Here is a 14,205-nt window from a genome sequence, read left to right as displayed (position 1 = left end):
ACTGGGTACTGGAGCACGCTGTTTTTCTAAGGAGGCTTGTATCATAATTATGACTTTGAAAGTCGAAATTATGACTTTGAATCTCATAATTATGACTTTGAAAGTCGAAATTATGACTTTGAAAGTCATAATTATGACTTTGAAAGTCGAAATTATGACATTAAATCTCATAATTATGACTTTGAAAGTCGAAATTATGACTTTGAATCTCATAATTATGACTTTGAAATTCGAAATTATGACTTTGAATCTCATAATTATGAATTTGAAAGTCGAAATTAAGACTTTGAATCTCATAATTATGAATTTGAAAGTCGAAATTATGACTTTGAATTTTATAATTATGATTTTGAATCTCATAATTATGACTTTGAAAGTCGAAATTATGACTTTCTTTCATATCGGAAATGGGCTTCCATATGCCTCTCATTTCAAAATAATATAAATTTTTCTGTAAAAAACAGCATAATTTCAAACAGGAGAAAGCTGTGATCTGGTTGTTTCTCTGGACTGATTGGAGCATATCACTTACCTTTGTGTTTTTCCTCTGCTTTTCTCAGGTTGAATCACATGGAGCATGACGGTTCATCAGACAAATCAGAGCGCGAGACTCATGATGACTGGGAAACAATGGGCAATGAGAACGGCGGAAGGCTGACAGAGGAGAGCGACATAGAGCCGTCAGAAGAAATGCCACCCGGGCCACAAGCTACAGCTTATGTGGAGCAGAGTACGGAAGATATGGCTGAGGTAAACGTGCTGGTTCTGTTTGAACGGGTAGCTCTCCTCCTCATCCCCTCATGATTATGCACTCTTGGGCCGTTGCTCAGGTATATTTTGAATGGTTTTCAAACCAGAGGTTTTATTTTTTAAAGCTTAAAACCACACCTCATTTGAACAACCAGAGTAACTTCACTGTCATTCTTGGTTCAAATCAGCAAGTCACTTTATATATTATTGTCGCTGGTGGCTTTGTGTTTGTTTAGGTTGGTGAAGCTTCTCAGGTTGAGACTGTATCAGACGAGAACAAAGGTCTAATCTGGGGCCTGCTGAAACAGCTGCGACCAGGCATGGACTTGTCAAAGGTGGTGCTACCGACCTTCATCCTGGAACCTCGCTCCTTCCTGGACAAGTTGTCTGACTACTATTACCATGCTGATCTGCTGTCACAGTTAGTAATGTTTTATTCATAAGTATTTATTCAAGACTAGGTAAACAGTTTACATTCCTAACTACATGTGACATTTTCCTTCATCTTTGGAAATGTTCTTTTCCCAACTTAACCACAGGGCTTCTTTAGAAGAAAGTGCATACGGTCGGATCAAGCAGGTGCTGAGATGGTATTTGTCTGGCTTCTACAAAAAGCCAAAGGTATGATCACTTTTAATTTTTAGAGCCTATTATTTTAGTTTTGCATTAGATCAAACAGAGCAGTTAGCATGGCTAGCATTGCCAGACAATTGACTTCCTGTGTTTTCCCTGGCAAATGCCTGGTCTTATTTTTACTGAGTTGTCCAAAGATGCTGCATTTAGCATCTAGCATGTTCCATGACAGCCTTCCTGTTATCTGCTGATAGTCTTGCTTTCTCTCTCCTTCTGTCACAACTTGAATGAAAAGCTGTAAATTTATTTTTAAATTCTTAAATTTCTGTTTTTCTTCTGACTTATTTTCTTTACCGATACTAAAGGTTGTTGCCTTTGAGTGTTATTTCTTCAGCAACAACACCAGCAATGAAAAGCCTTGTTAGTCCAATCTGAGAGCACTTCTGTAAAGGATTTTATAACTATCCATTAAAACAAGGAACCTGATCAGCTGATCAAATGATCATCTTACTGAGGCTCAGTGATTTTTATCTAAATATAAGAGAATTTGCTGTTTGATAACTATAACATCCTCTGGTCTCCTTGTCCTCAGTTAGACTCTTGTACTCAGCTGCACAGCAACATTTTTGGCTATTTGCATATTTGCTATTATTTCAGGGCTCATCAATTACCACAAAAGACATCAAGTAACATTTTATGTGTGAGCTGCATAACAAATTTCTACAGTAAAAATGTCAGAGAGACATTTTCCTCTCACTTCCACTTGTTGGGGATTTATTTGCTGTGTGGAGGCAGCACTGGAGCCAGTAGAAAATGGGTGTAGATCAATCCAGCCTTACTCAGCACTTTAGTTGCTGACTCATTTTGAACCATACATATACATGGATTCATAGACTCATTATCTATTGTTATATAGCCTACAGATGGCCACTTTGTACTGATGCTTTAGTCAGAATATTTGACTATATTTTATTTTTACTTTTTTGATTTTACTTCTACTTTGATTAATTAAGCAAACTAACATGAAGGATAGTCATGCTACATGGTATTTTTAATTGAGACTTGTTTTTGTATTTCCAGGGTCTGAAAAAGCCTTACAATCCAATTCTGGGGGAGACATTTCGCTGCTGCTGGCTCCACCCTCAGACGGACAGCTGCACGTTCTACATAGCCGAGCAGGTTAACCCAGATTTAAAGCTCTAAAAAGCGGGGAAGGACTCATCCATTGTGTGAAATATCTTGCACAGCATGACAAACAAAATGGGCCAAAGCACACAGCTACGCAGTGCTGCAACTGTAAATTGTAAAGCTTGGTACCCGACACTTGGGTTGTGTTGCTCTGCTGCTTAAATGTTTCTCTCCTTGTGTTTTCCATCAGGTGTCACACCATCCTCCCATCTCTGCATTTTATATCTGCAACAGGAAGGATGGTTTCTGTATCAGTGGAAGCATCCTGGCCAAGTCCAAGTTCTATGGTACACAGCCTATTTATTACCTGTGTCTTGTTCATCAAAACTAAAGAAACCTCATCAAAGACTAGTTTATACAATTATTTAAATTGGGATATAACCACAGCCACGTGGTTGCAGCTTTAACACCGATTTTGATTGCAGTGTTTGGACAACTCAATACTAGTATCACGAATTATCAACAAGAGTAAGTAACTGTCCTTTGTTTTCTCTGGTAGGTAACTCTCTATCAGCTATTCTAGATGGCCAAGCTAGACTTGTGTTCCTGAGCAGAGACGAGGAGTATGCCATCACCATGCCCTACGCTCACTGCAAAGGTAATATTTCTATTACAAACACACTTGACAATCTCTTGTAGTGTTAGTCAAATCTTGCACTATCTATTTTGTCAACTGGTCCCTTTTTTCTCTTTGTCTTAGGGAGATAAAATAATTCCTCTTATTTACATAATTTTCCACACCAATCAACATCTCATGTAAAAAAAAAGATTTATCCTCTCTCTGAAAAAATTTTGTTTTTCTTTATTTATAAATCCAAAATAGTAAATGGGCTTTAATAAAAATGTTAGTTTTTAAATATGAGAACAAATTCCCTTTATCAAAAATTATAAGTTGTCATTTTTCAAAAGGTCATCTAATGCCTACGACTCTAAATGAGTATTAGTTTGTTGGACTGAGGACTAAAATATCTCTTTAAATTGTAAAAGTCACAGACTCCTGCATCATTACTCCATCTAAACAAGCATGTAGTGACAGCAAACTTTCACTCGAGTCTTTAACTTTGCAACAATCCTGTATACTGAGCGTGCGAGGGGAAAAACGTCCACAGAAGCCTTGATTCAGAAGTACTTTAAAGAAATTGGTGAATGGCATTAATGACTCTTTGAGTGACTTTATTTGGGAGAGAAACACAGCTAATCAGATGTACTCAGTCTGTTGTTATAGGATGAAAGGTAGCACATGGCTTTGTCTATGTCCGAGAGGGATTTAAACATAGAAATAGAGCCAGGTACCTTATCTAAAAGAAGAGAACACAAAGTTATTTCCAGAAGTAACTCGGCCAGAGTCGCCCTGCAGGAAGATTTTGCAGCTTAATGGAACATCAGACAAGATGTGTCTTCAATTTCCATTCCCTTCTTAAGTCCATGTCTAGAGGCAGGATGGTCAGGATTACACTTGCTGCTTGTAAACTCGGCCATGCACAGAGTTTGTAGACAAACCCAGAGCTAAAAAAAATACTAAGCGTGTGTTAGCTATATAAACATCGTTATAGCTTTTACTATGCAATTAACTCCTACATTTCCACTTTTATTTTGAATTAAAAAAATCAGTCTTGGCCTCCTGCATTTATTTCCTGACGAACTCACCTCATAGTTCATCGCTTCTTCAACTGACTGAGAGTACAGGAAGCTAATATGCAAATTTATTTGCCCTGTTTACAAAGACATCTTTCTGTTCAGTCAAATCATCTGTGCACCGCCTCTTTTACAACCATTTGCTGCATCCGACATGTCAGAGTTCCGAGAAATTACACGGTTATTTGAAATGTATTCCTGCCATGATCCATATTCAGAATTACACAAGATTTCGATATAGTCAAAATCAGCTCGCATGTTTATATATTGTCCAGAGTGAAATTTCTGTCTTCTTACTTCTTCATAGCCCAGTTTAGGCATTCACAGTAAATGGTGGGATAATTACCATGCTCTAATGCAGGACTGATTTAAATTGAAATTGAAATTTGAAATTTGAAAAATTAGCTAGGGAATTAAAATCACATCTATTACAGGCAAAATGTGAAGGTATCTGATGGGTTGTGTATCTAATGATGCAATGCCTTGGCTCCTGTAGGTTTCCTGTATGGCACTATGACGCTAGAGTTGGGAGGGAAAGTGATCATCGAATGTGAAAAGACGAAATGTTTTGCAGAACTGGAGTTTAAATTAAAGGTATGTCTTTGAACAAGTTAAAAATAGAGCTGGCAAATAAATAATTCGATAATTAACGACTCTTGCTTTCTTTGAAGCACTTAGTGATTTTATCTGTGAAAAGTGCTATGTAAAAAAAAGTTTACTTATTGGGCTGCACCGATGTGAAAATTTGAGTGAATGTCATGAATAAATGTATATTAAAAAAAATTTTATGATCATGTTCTTTAGTTGACTAATGARCATGATGATGCTGTAGGCTCCTAAATCATGCTGAGTCTCTGTTCATGTATATATAGTTGGCTGACACTTTCACCTAAAGCAGCTTGCAAGTAAGGAAATAACAGTGCAGTAAATATTAAATCTAGCTATAAGTGTGTTTCTGCGAGTGTCTTGAAAAATTCAAATTTAGATTTTTCAGGCCATTAATAAGATCAGTTTTCATATCTTCYGTAAATATATATTTTTTTAAATAATGTGCTGGCGACATTTTTTTGTTGTAATTCAAGCCGCAGCAGTTGGGTGTTGTTTTGTAGTTGCCCATAGCGAAACAGGCAGAGCAGCAAACGGCCCTGAAGGAAGTATTTATCAGCTTTCCTGAATCTTGTTTTTCCTGTCCGTTCTCTAGCCTTTCCTCGGAGGCTCCAGCTCAGTAAATCAGATCAGTGGGAAGATTGTTATGGGAGATGAATTACTGGCCACCATTGATGGACACTGGGTGAGAGCGCTTCTACCTTAACTACTTCAATTTGTGTCTGCTTCTCTTTCAGCATCCCTGCTCGCCTCACACTTGTGGCTCTTGGGTATTCAGTTATTCTCCGCTGTAATTAGGAACAGAATTGGTAATTATAGGTTGAAGAGCAGAAGGCAGACGCTGCAGGAAAAACACCATATTTTAACGTCTCATATGCTGGGCAGGAGTGTCAAGCCAATTGGAAACACTAAAAAACTTTTTCTGAGACAGTGTCCCTGGAAAGTTAACATTATCATCACTTTAGCGTTGACAGCATGTCAGGCTGATATTAAGGAACAGTGAAAGGGTTGCATTGTGACTTGATGATGTTTGTAATCCTGATCTTTTTCTGTATTTTTTTTWAAATCAGGACAAGGAGGTGTTTATTCAAGAGAAGCGCTCYGGTCAGCAGGAAACTTTGTGGAACCCAACGATAGAAATGCGCAGCAGGCGCCTCAAACGACAAGTGGTCCAGTTAGACCAGCAGGGGGAGTTTGAGTCTGAAAGGTAAACCTCTAATGGGCTACCAAAGGTTTTCTCTCTGGAATTTAATTTCCCAGAACCTTTCTTTCTGTCTGTCTTTTTTTTGTGTATACTTCCAGAAARATTTGGTGTGAGGTGCTTTTCTGGAAATATTATTCGTAAGATCAGTAAAACTGTAAACTGGTAGGTTATTCAACCAGTGAAACATTTTGTGTGTCCTCCCACCATGTAGCTCCACYTTTTAATATGTTAAAACGGTCCTACCTGCCAACCACGGCTGTTTTCCTGATGGATTTCAACCCACTTTTGTCTGATTCAGCCTGCAATGGGAATGCAAGGGAAAGAAAAACTTCCCCAGTGAACTGTGCTGGTTCCTGCAGTGGAAACACTTCCATACAGTCAAAAGTATTGAAACACCTCCATATAGTCAAAGTAACCCAGTAACTGTAGTCATTCTTCAATAAAAATGCGCAAATTTGATTTGAGAAATGCAAAAACATTCAATGACTTCAGTTTGTTGTATTTTTTTWAATTATTMTTACCAAGCATCTGATCTGTGATGTTCCAACAGACTGTGGCAGCATGTGACCAGTGCCATCCTGGATCGGGACCAAGTGAGGGCAACGCACGAGAAGTTTGTCCTGGAGGAGGCTCAGCGGAAAGAAGCAAGGGAGAGAGGAGAGAGACCCTGGATCCCTAAACTTTTCCAGGAGGATCCTGTCACCTCTGAGTGGACCTACAAGCACCTTGAGTATGAACGCTCTCCTACTCAAAACAASTAGGACACATAAAAGATCAACTTTTGCAGCATGTTTTTTCCTTTTCAGCACCCGTCCGTGGGACCCRGAGGCTTGTCTCGTTCAGTTTGAGAAGGATGGAGTGATTCAGACTCAGGAGAAAATGCAGAGTCAACACAACGGGCTTACCTACAACCACCGCTGGACCAGGCAACGCAAGGTCAAACTACAGACTATATAAGTCAGACTGAACTACCCATTTGAAATTCTAAAGATAGGCATTTTTTTYCYWMYTKGKTTTTYCCMAAWWAWWAWYCMMYTWMMWWARSMAAAAAAAMAACAACAATCTGTTCTATCAGTCAGTAATTASTGTGAATGCTGTAGACTTTGTGCTAGTTGAACTCTTACCATATTCTGCTTGTTTAGGACATTACAACTGTTTCTTTTGRTATTGACATCTTCTGTGGTTTATGAAATATTCAGCTTTTTCTGATGTTTTTGTGCCCCATTGAAATGAACGGAACATGCTGTAACTTCTAAGACATTCTTCTAAAGACTTTTTCGTTTTCAAAGCTAACTACTTCYATTTACTTTCAGCTAGAAACACCATTCATATTTTAAAATGTAGTCATATCCTTCAACTACTTCTGTTTATTTCACCTTTTTCATATCTTTTACAGGTTTCATAAAACCCCTCTTCAAGTTTTTGTTTGCGTTATGCTCAATCTTAAGAAAAGAAATCTAGCCCACACGCTCTGAGGTTTCCCAATCTAACCCTTCCAACCCTAAAAAAGCTAACTTTAGCTTTTTAGCTCATTTTAGCTTATAAACCWTTGTGACYTTACAGTTTTGCTTTGTAACCTGTCTTCCGCACAGCTTTCTCATACACTTTGGATGGGATTTTTCAGTTGACAGACAGTTTTYTCTCTTCTTCTAYGGTTTTTCTATTTAGGTTTTACAGGCTCTTTTGCATTACTCTGCTGCTTCTGTCTATTTCTTACATTTCTGCAAATCTTCTGCATTTGACTTTCCACTAAAACAGTAACGGCATTCACATTGCATATTCGCAGAAAATACAAATTATTCTCATTTTCTGTTASTTTTCATGCATTAAAAACAGGAAACAAAAACAKGATTACATTATTTACAGGCGGAGGTCAATGGGAAGCACAGGAAATCCAGCAGCCAGCCGTCTACTTGCAGCCAGAACACTGAGAGCAGCAGCACCACTCCAGAACCAACACATGAGTCTTCTGATAATGAAGGTGAAGGTTCATTTACAGACAAGCCAGAGCAGCTTTGTATARTCTCCTGTGAATTCAGCCACTGGTTTGCACCGCAAATTATTTATTTGTTTATTTTGTGTTGCAGTTAGGTTGCCAGAAAGAAGTCGGAATATTCATTTTGTAAATATTTACTGTAGACTAATCTTAACAATTATCTAAATGGTTGCTTAATCTTAGAAAAAACATGTTTATTGAATGTGTAACAAAAATATGTCTCATAGAAATAACAGTTTTATTCCACCTGGACTTATGYCGCTAATGATGTAAATACTTTATTATAGTGTGCTGCATCACATGAATTAATTTATGTATATTMATTTATTATGTATATTTTGTATATTAGGATTGTGTAAGTTAACYAATTAGATGTTATCACAACTCTGAGTAGCAACCAGTCCATAAAAGATGCTGAACAATTTTATTTAGACCTTTACCACATATTGACTGCAAATTTGGACRAAAGAAATCTATGTAAATATTTATATTTTTGACTAAGAAAAAAAATATATATTTAAATAATTTATAGCCGACTTACTTTGACATGTATATAAAAAAACRCTGACAAATGTAAAAAATTATTTGCATCTTTAAAAACAGAAAATAAAAACCAGGTCCTGACTGGGCTGCAAAGAAACATCAATTAAAAAAATAATATAAACTTTGGTTAAATATTCAAAATGATTTAAGGAAATTTTCAATAGTAACCTTATATATTTTTCAAACACAAGAAGTATACATATAATACAAATAACTATGAAACATGACTGTTGCTCCCTGTTTCAGGTATTTTAAGTTACTTTATGTTTAAATTTTAAATCACATGTAATACAAAAATTTTTTACACRAATCAAATTGTTGTGTCAGGGTTTTGATTTTTCTCTCTCACAGACTAAGCATTTATGTTTTATTCTTGTCTATGTTTTCTGCCCAGACTTCTCCAGCCAATGTGATCGCTGCAGTAAAGAGGTGAAGGACATCGCTCTGATCCAGGCCTCCATCACATCCATACAGAAGACGCAGCAGGATATTCAAAGGTCAGAAAACCGCATTGCACTTTGGCGAATGAAATGAGATCATCATCTCTWGGAAGATGGTCGCACTTTGTAGAGCAAATATCAACTTTGCAAAAAAAAAGTGTTATTAAACAATAATGATGGAGAGCATCACCTGTATGTTCAATAAGCTCCAAACCTTTGAAGACCTCCTTGCCTAACGTTTATCACCCTGCTCAGATTCTCCATCAGATTCAAATCAGGAATTTGGCTGAGCCACTTAAAAACATGAATATTGGTCCCAGTTGGAAGAAACATGTCGATAAAATTAAAAGATTGCTTTCAGGTAGAACTGTATGATGCTTGTGATACACAACATTTTTGGAAATTTTCACAATGTTTAACTATTTAATTGAAATAAACAGTTTTAAYGTCTATTGGCATTGGGTTCTTTGCTATCATAAGTGATTTCCTAATGACTTCAACACATYACTTCACCTTGTAAAACATTTCCATGCTTCTTCTAGCAAGGATCACTAAACATGTTACTGTCACAGAGAACCTGAATACCTGATACTTTATTGATTAGCTAATATTTACTGTTGTCCAGGCTGTTCTTTGTGATACTCCTATTGCTGCCAGTGCTATTGTGTTACCAGTAGGTTACACAAAAAATATCACACAAAAAATGGCTAAATATTGGTGAAAAAATTTGTAGATTCTGTATGAAAAACTTGTTCCTAACATGAATTAACATAACTGTTCAGGACATGTTCCAGGAGCTGTAATTGTGAAAAACTCTCCCACCGTGTTGACCCCAGTTGACCTCTGTTTGTAGGAACCTGGCAGCTCTGGGTGGCCAGCTGTCTCGGCAGARGCACACAGATGACTGCATGTCCTTAACCGGCCGTCACTGCCTCATCCTCTGCGTTCTGCTCCTCTCCCAGCTCCTCCTCAACTACGTCTTCACCTGAGCCAGCTCCTATACGGGAGAAGTTTCCCTCCAGCGCCGGCCTGGCTTTAAAGCTTCCAAGAAAAAGCACACAGACTCGGATCGCGCCAACGGAGACCTCAGATCGTCGCTCGGAGGGAAACTTGCTCTCTTTTGTTTCCTCTACAGGAGGARGAGCACAGACTTTATAGCAATAAACACAGCCACAACAACCGTCTGTCAGTCACCTGCAGAGAGGAACGGCACCTCCTAGTGTAGCCAGACTGAAACAGCACTGGCACCCGCGCACTTTGGACAGGAAAAGGGATATTATGAGCACGACTAGAAACATGAAAAATGTGGAAAGATTTTGATAAAAGAAATGACAGAGAGGATGTTTTCACCATTCCCTAGTGTCTTTTTTATACATATATATATATATATATATATCTATCTATATCAATATAGATATATATATATTGCCCTGCAATACTGTTCATCTGTGAGCGTGCCTCTGTATGTGTGATGTGGGTATTATCAGTAGGCCCTATGGGTACAAGCAGATCACGTCTTGGACTTCTTCTGCTTCCCTTCCACTCCAGACTTTGGGCCTTAACAATGAAGCCAAAAAAAGGTAAAGTACCAGAAATAATTTTAGAAATGAAGAAAGAACATATTCAAAACAGTGCAATTGTGTATTTTATTTTATTTTATTTTTTTTTGTATCAATGTTCGCTCAAAAACACTCTGTCTCGTCTTTTTAATGATGATTTTACCAAAACAGTATTTATGATCCGAAAGGACAAAGAGTACTTGTTTACAGGGAAAACTGGATGTGCTTTCTGTGACACATCGGAAGAGAAGAAGGACGAAAGGCGATAAGGCAGGGCAGCGAGCCAAACTAGAGTGTCTTTATATTTGTGTGCCTGCTGTATCTGAAGGGGATGGTAGACGGTGTTGGTCTCGACCACTAACTAGTGTGTACAATCAGTCACAGTTTATGAAGGAAGGAAACACAGGGAAGCATGACCATATGAGCCTAAGAGAAGGGATTTCTGTGTGCATTTTGGTCTTCCCCACCTGCAAGTGACTGTCTTAGATGTAAACACTTAGTAACAAACGACAAAAAAAGTAAAAAAAAAAAAAAAAAGTTTTCACTTTGAATCAGTTTGTATATATTTGTCTGGTCGTCGATTTCAAAGAGATTTGAGAATGTATTTATTAGGAGATTCACCGTGTCTTCACGAATTCAGGACAAAGGACCTGGAACAACAATCGCTCTCTAAGGGTTGGTCAGTTCGTCCAGTCGTGTGCTTGAGTGTGATTGAGCACATGTATAAGCCTGCAAGTCTTTTCTTTTACAAGAAAACAGCCATGATGGTGGATCTGACTGGTTGTTGGGTTCTGAGTTACATTCTGATCACCAGTACCAGTCTAGTCAACAGCACAACAAAAGAAATTCAGCTCTATGAATGCTTGGATCAACACCTTCACTAGTTTCTTCTTTTCACTCTTCTCGTGTTTTCTACTCTGCTGCCATGTTGTAGGGATTCTACAGATATTTTTTTTGTATGGAACAAAATAACACACATTTTTAATGTTTTCATTGATATGTTGGATACTGTAGTASTACAGTAAACATGTTTTATCCCTGGAGCTCTCTGTGTGAACATCACTTGACACGCAAACTTTTACTGTAGATGTAAGTTGTTCTTTCACTAACTCTCCACCAGATGGCGTTATATTCTTGCACAAAGTCAGATCTTCGTGGGACTGAACAACTCTTCACTTAACTTCTAATAGCTTAAGTGAATCATCACTGGCAAACAATTGACCACATTTTAGAGACATAAGTCTTGAACACTTTTTATTTGCAGAGATTTTGACACTTCTTTCTTTAGCCTCCACTAGTCCACTTCTCTTATTTTACACACAAGTACTCGGTATCCTCTGAGATGTAAGATGATGAGAGAAAATAAAAAAGAAGAATCCACTCAAAGAGCTTCAGAAACCTTGAACTACTGGTGCAAATTAATAGTTCAATAATAGAAGAAAGTTTAGCTTGCAGAAAATAAAATAGCTGGAAGAAACTAGAAGCAGTTGAAACAAGTTTGAACATTATTKGAGCTRAATTATTGCTATCTTGCATTGCACGTATATTTAGATCAAAGAATATTTAACACTTTGTTTTAAAACGTAARCAAAATTGGACCCAGTCTTAAAGTTTTTTTTGAACAATGTTGATTTTCTTAAAACATTCTGGAAGAAGATTCTGAAGTAGACTCTCATTTCTCACTACAGAACATTACTTTTGATCTGACCTTATATTTAATGGTAAAACGTATAAGCTTTAAAACATGAAACAAGTTTTYACCTCTCATATCTGAAGTAGTTCAAACAGCTTGTATGAGGACATATTCAAAACATTTGAAACRGATGCAGGGGTGAAGCTAAGACCACATATGAAGATCTTACCTCCCGGTTCACATCTGGACCTGATGAATCCTGCCGTATCTCTCCCTCTCGTTACCCACTTTCCTGTCTGACCACTCTCTAATAAATGCCACTACAGCCGATAAAATGTTTACCCGATAGAAGCTGTAACAGTACAGAAACATGGATATTTGGACCATCATTGGATGGTCCAAATAGTGGAGTGGAGGCTAGGATCCATATCTTCTAGGATAGGCTGCAAAGCCCAAATTCTTTAAAAATCCCAGAGAAGGGAATCACTAACATTTGCAGTAAATGGTAGCAAGCAGCAAATATCTCCCGGCGTCGCAGGACTGAGGTTCCAATCTACATCTCGGCTATGATTGACGTGTTTACTGACTGGGCCTGACATTATGCRATCAGATACAGACACATTGTAACCACATGAAGCTGCCTCAGATCACCAGAGTTGCTCTCTCTCTCTCTCCTTCCTGCTCCGTTGGAGGACAAGCCCAGACAAGTCCTCTGTCTCTGCCTGCCTCCTGCCTCTCGGCACGGCTCGGTCCATTCCAGACACGCCTGAGCTGCAACAGAGAGTCATCCCACACAGCAAGCATCCAGCCTGAATCCTGCTGCCCTTCAGCCAAAACAAGCAGCACGCCTCCCTGCAGCTGGCCTCACACTCGCTTACCTGGGGGAGAAAAAACAGAAACAACAGTTTGCAGAGGACATGGTTCACAGAGTACAGCAGTTTGTATGAGTAGAGCTTACAGATATTTTGACCTAGCACCAACTTGTCACTCAAAACACCTGGAAATATCTGATTTAAAAAAAAAAAACTGATACAATGTTGCCTTTTGTCTGGCTTAGCTGGACTCAAAATGATTYGTTTCATCTTGAGTCAGTAAAAAGGCCAGTTTATACCAATAGTTATGGTAAAGTTACATATACTGGAAAAAATATATTCCTCACAGAATTTTAAAGGCTTTATAATCTAAGTAATTTTGGTGTTGTCAGTTCTTCCATTAGTTTTCTAATTTTAGATGTAAATCCTTMTCTTACTGAAATCTTCCTGAAGCATTGTCACTTTTTCTGGTGACATCACAACAGGAATAAATCAAGTGCTGTTGATTACTCACAGATTTGTCCTTCAATTGTGTGGGGGCTTTTTTTCAATTGGGAGCTACTAAAGAAAGAATTGTTCTTGCTTTGCTTTCAGGGTAATCTACTGATAAGAAATACATCCTGACCTGGAAATGCAGACTTCTTTATCTTCTTTATCACAGATGATACTTTTACTGAAGACAAACTCAGAACTGGCTGGTTGTCTCTGCCWTGTTTTGGACAAAGCAGKCKAAGTTCAAACACAAGGCTACCAGACAAATGCTGGACCTTGTGTCAAATAGTGCATTTTTATAATACAGCTTGTAAATTCTTGAAACCTTTTTTTTTCTATTTGTGAATGCAACAAAATGGCATTTTAGGTGCTTTCATTTAGACTTCTTCTTTAGAGCACCTTAGATTGATTAGGACCAGTTTGTAAATCACAAAGCTGGTTTAAAACATCTTCATGAATGTGGGTAAAGTGCTTACTGATAGTCAACCAGCATCAGAAATAATGGACAATCTGGAGAGCGTACTCTTTTGGTGCCGAGTCTGTTCTCTATTCTTATAAAAGGAGAACATCTACATATATGTTGGCATTATAATGACTGCTAGATGTTTCATTGTAACGTCCACCAGTCAATGAAACTGCTGAATGTGACATCAGTTTCATCCAAGTTTGATCCTCGAAAAGTCGGGGAGCAAATCCGACTTGTCAGTCAGGTTTGATCCTTTTTATGAATTGAATATTTCTTTGACAGGCAGGAAGTTTGAATATAGAGTTGAT

At 37.9% G+C, this 14,205-nt stretch overlaps 1 protein-coding gene across 2 annotated transcripts in view; it reads left to right on the top strand.

Annotated features, from left to right (window-relative positions):
* The window catches only part of osbpl5 (oxysterol binding protein-like 5), a 35,310-nt gene extending 23,773 nt beyond the window's left edge, over positions 1 to 11,537 (top strand). For both annotated transcript variants that reach the window (XM_017305456.1, XM_008411563.2), the window contains 14 exons: positions 561 to 750; positions 987 to 1,171; positions 1,290 to 1,371; positions 2,404 to 2,502; positions 2,702 to 2,798; positions 3,011 to 3,109; positions 4,643 to 4,740; positions 5,348 to 5,437; positions 5,823 to 5,959; positions 6,507 to 6,686; positions 6,763 to 6,892; positions 7,823 to 7,937; positions 8,890 to 8,992; positions 9,789 to 11,537. In XM_017305456.1, the coding sequence (XP_017160945.1) occupies positions 561 to 750; positions 987 to 1,171; positions 1,290 to 1,371; positions 2,404 to 2,502; positions 2,702 to 2,798; positions 3,011 to 3,109; positions 4,643 to 4,740; positions 5,348 to 5,437; positions 5,823 to 5,959; positions 6,507 to 6,686; positions 6,763 to 6,892; positions 7,823 to 7,937; positions 8,890 to 8,992; positions 9,789 to 9,924 (1,741 nt within the window). In that variant the 3' untranslated portion in view covers positions 9,925 to 11,537. The remainder of the gene's footprint in view (positions 1 to 560; positions 751 to 986; positions 1,172 to 1,289; positions 1,372 to 2,403; positions 2,503 to 2,701; positions 2,799 to 3,010; positions 3,110 to 4,642; positions 4,741 to 5,347; positions 5,438 to 5,822; positions 5,960 to 6,506; positions 6,687 to 6,762; positions 6,893 to 7,822; positions 7,938 to 8,889; positions 8,993 to 9,788) is intronic.
* Positions 11,538 to 14,205: the final 2,668 nt, after the last annotated feature.

Source organism: Poecilia reticulata, linkage group LG6 (genome assembly GCF_000633615.1).
Source record: "Poecilia reticulata strain Guanapo linkage group LG6, Guppy_female_1.0+MT, whole genome shotgun sequence".
NCBI classification, from domain to species: domain Eukaryota; kingdom Metazoa; phylum Chordata; class Actinopteri; order Cyprinodontiformes; family Poeciliidae; genus Poecilia; species Poecilia reticulata.
This window is presented reverse-complemented; position numbering and strand designations above follow the sequence as displayed.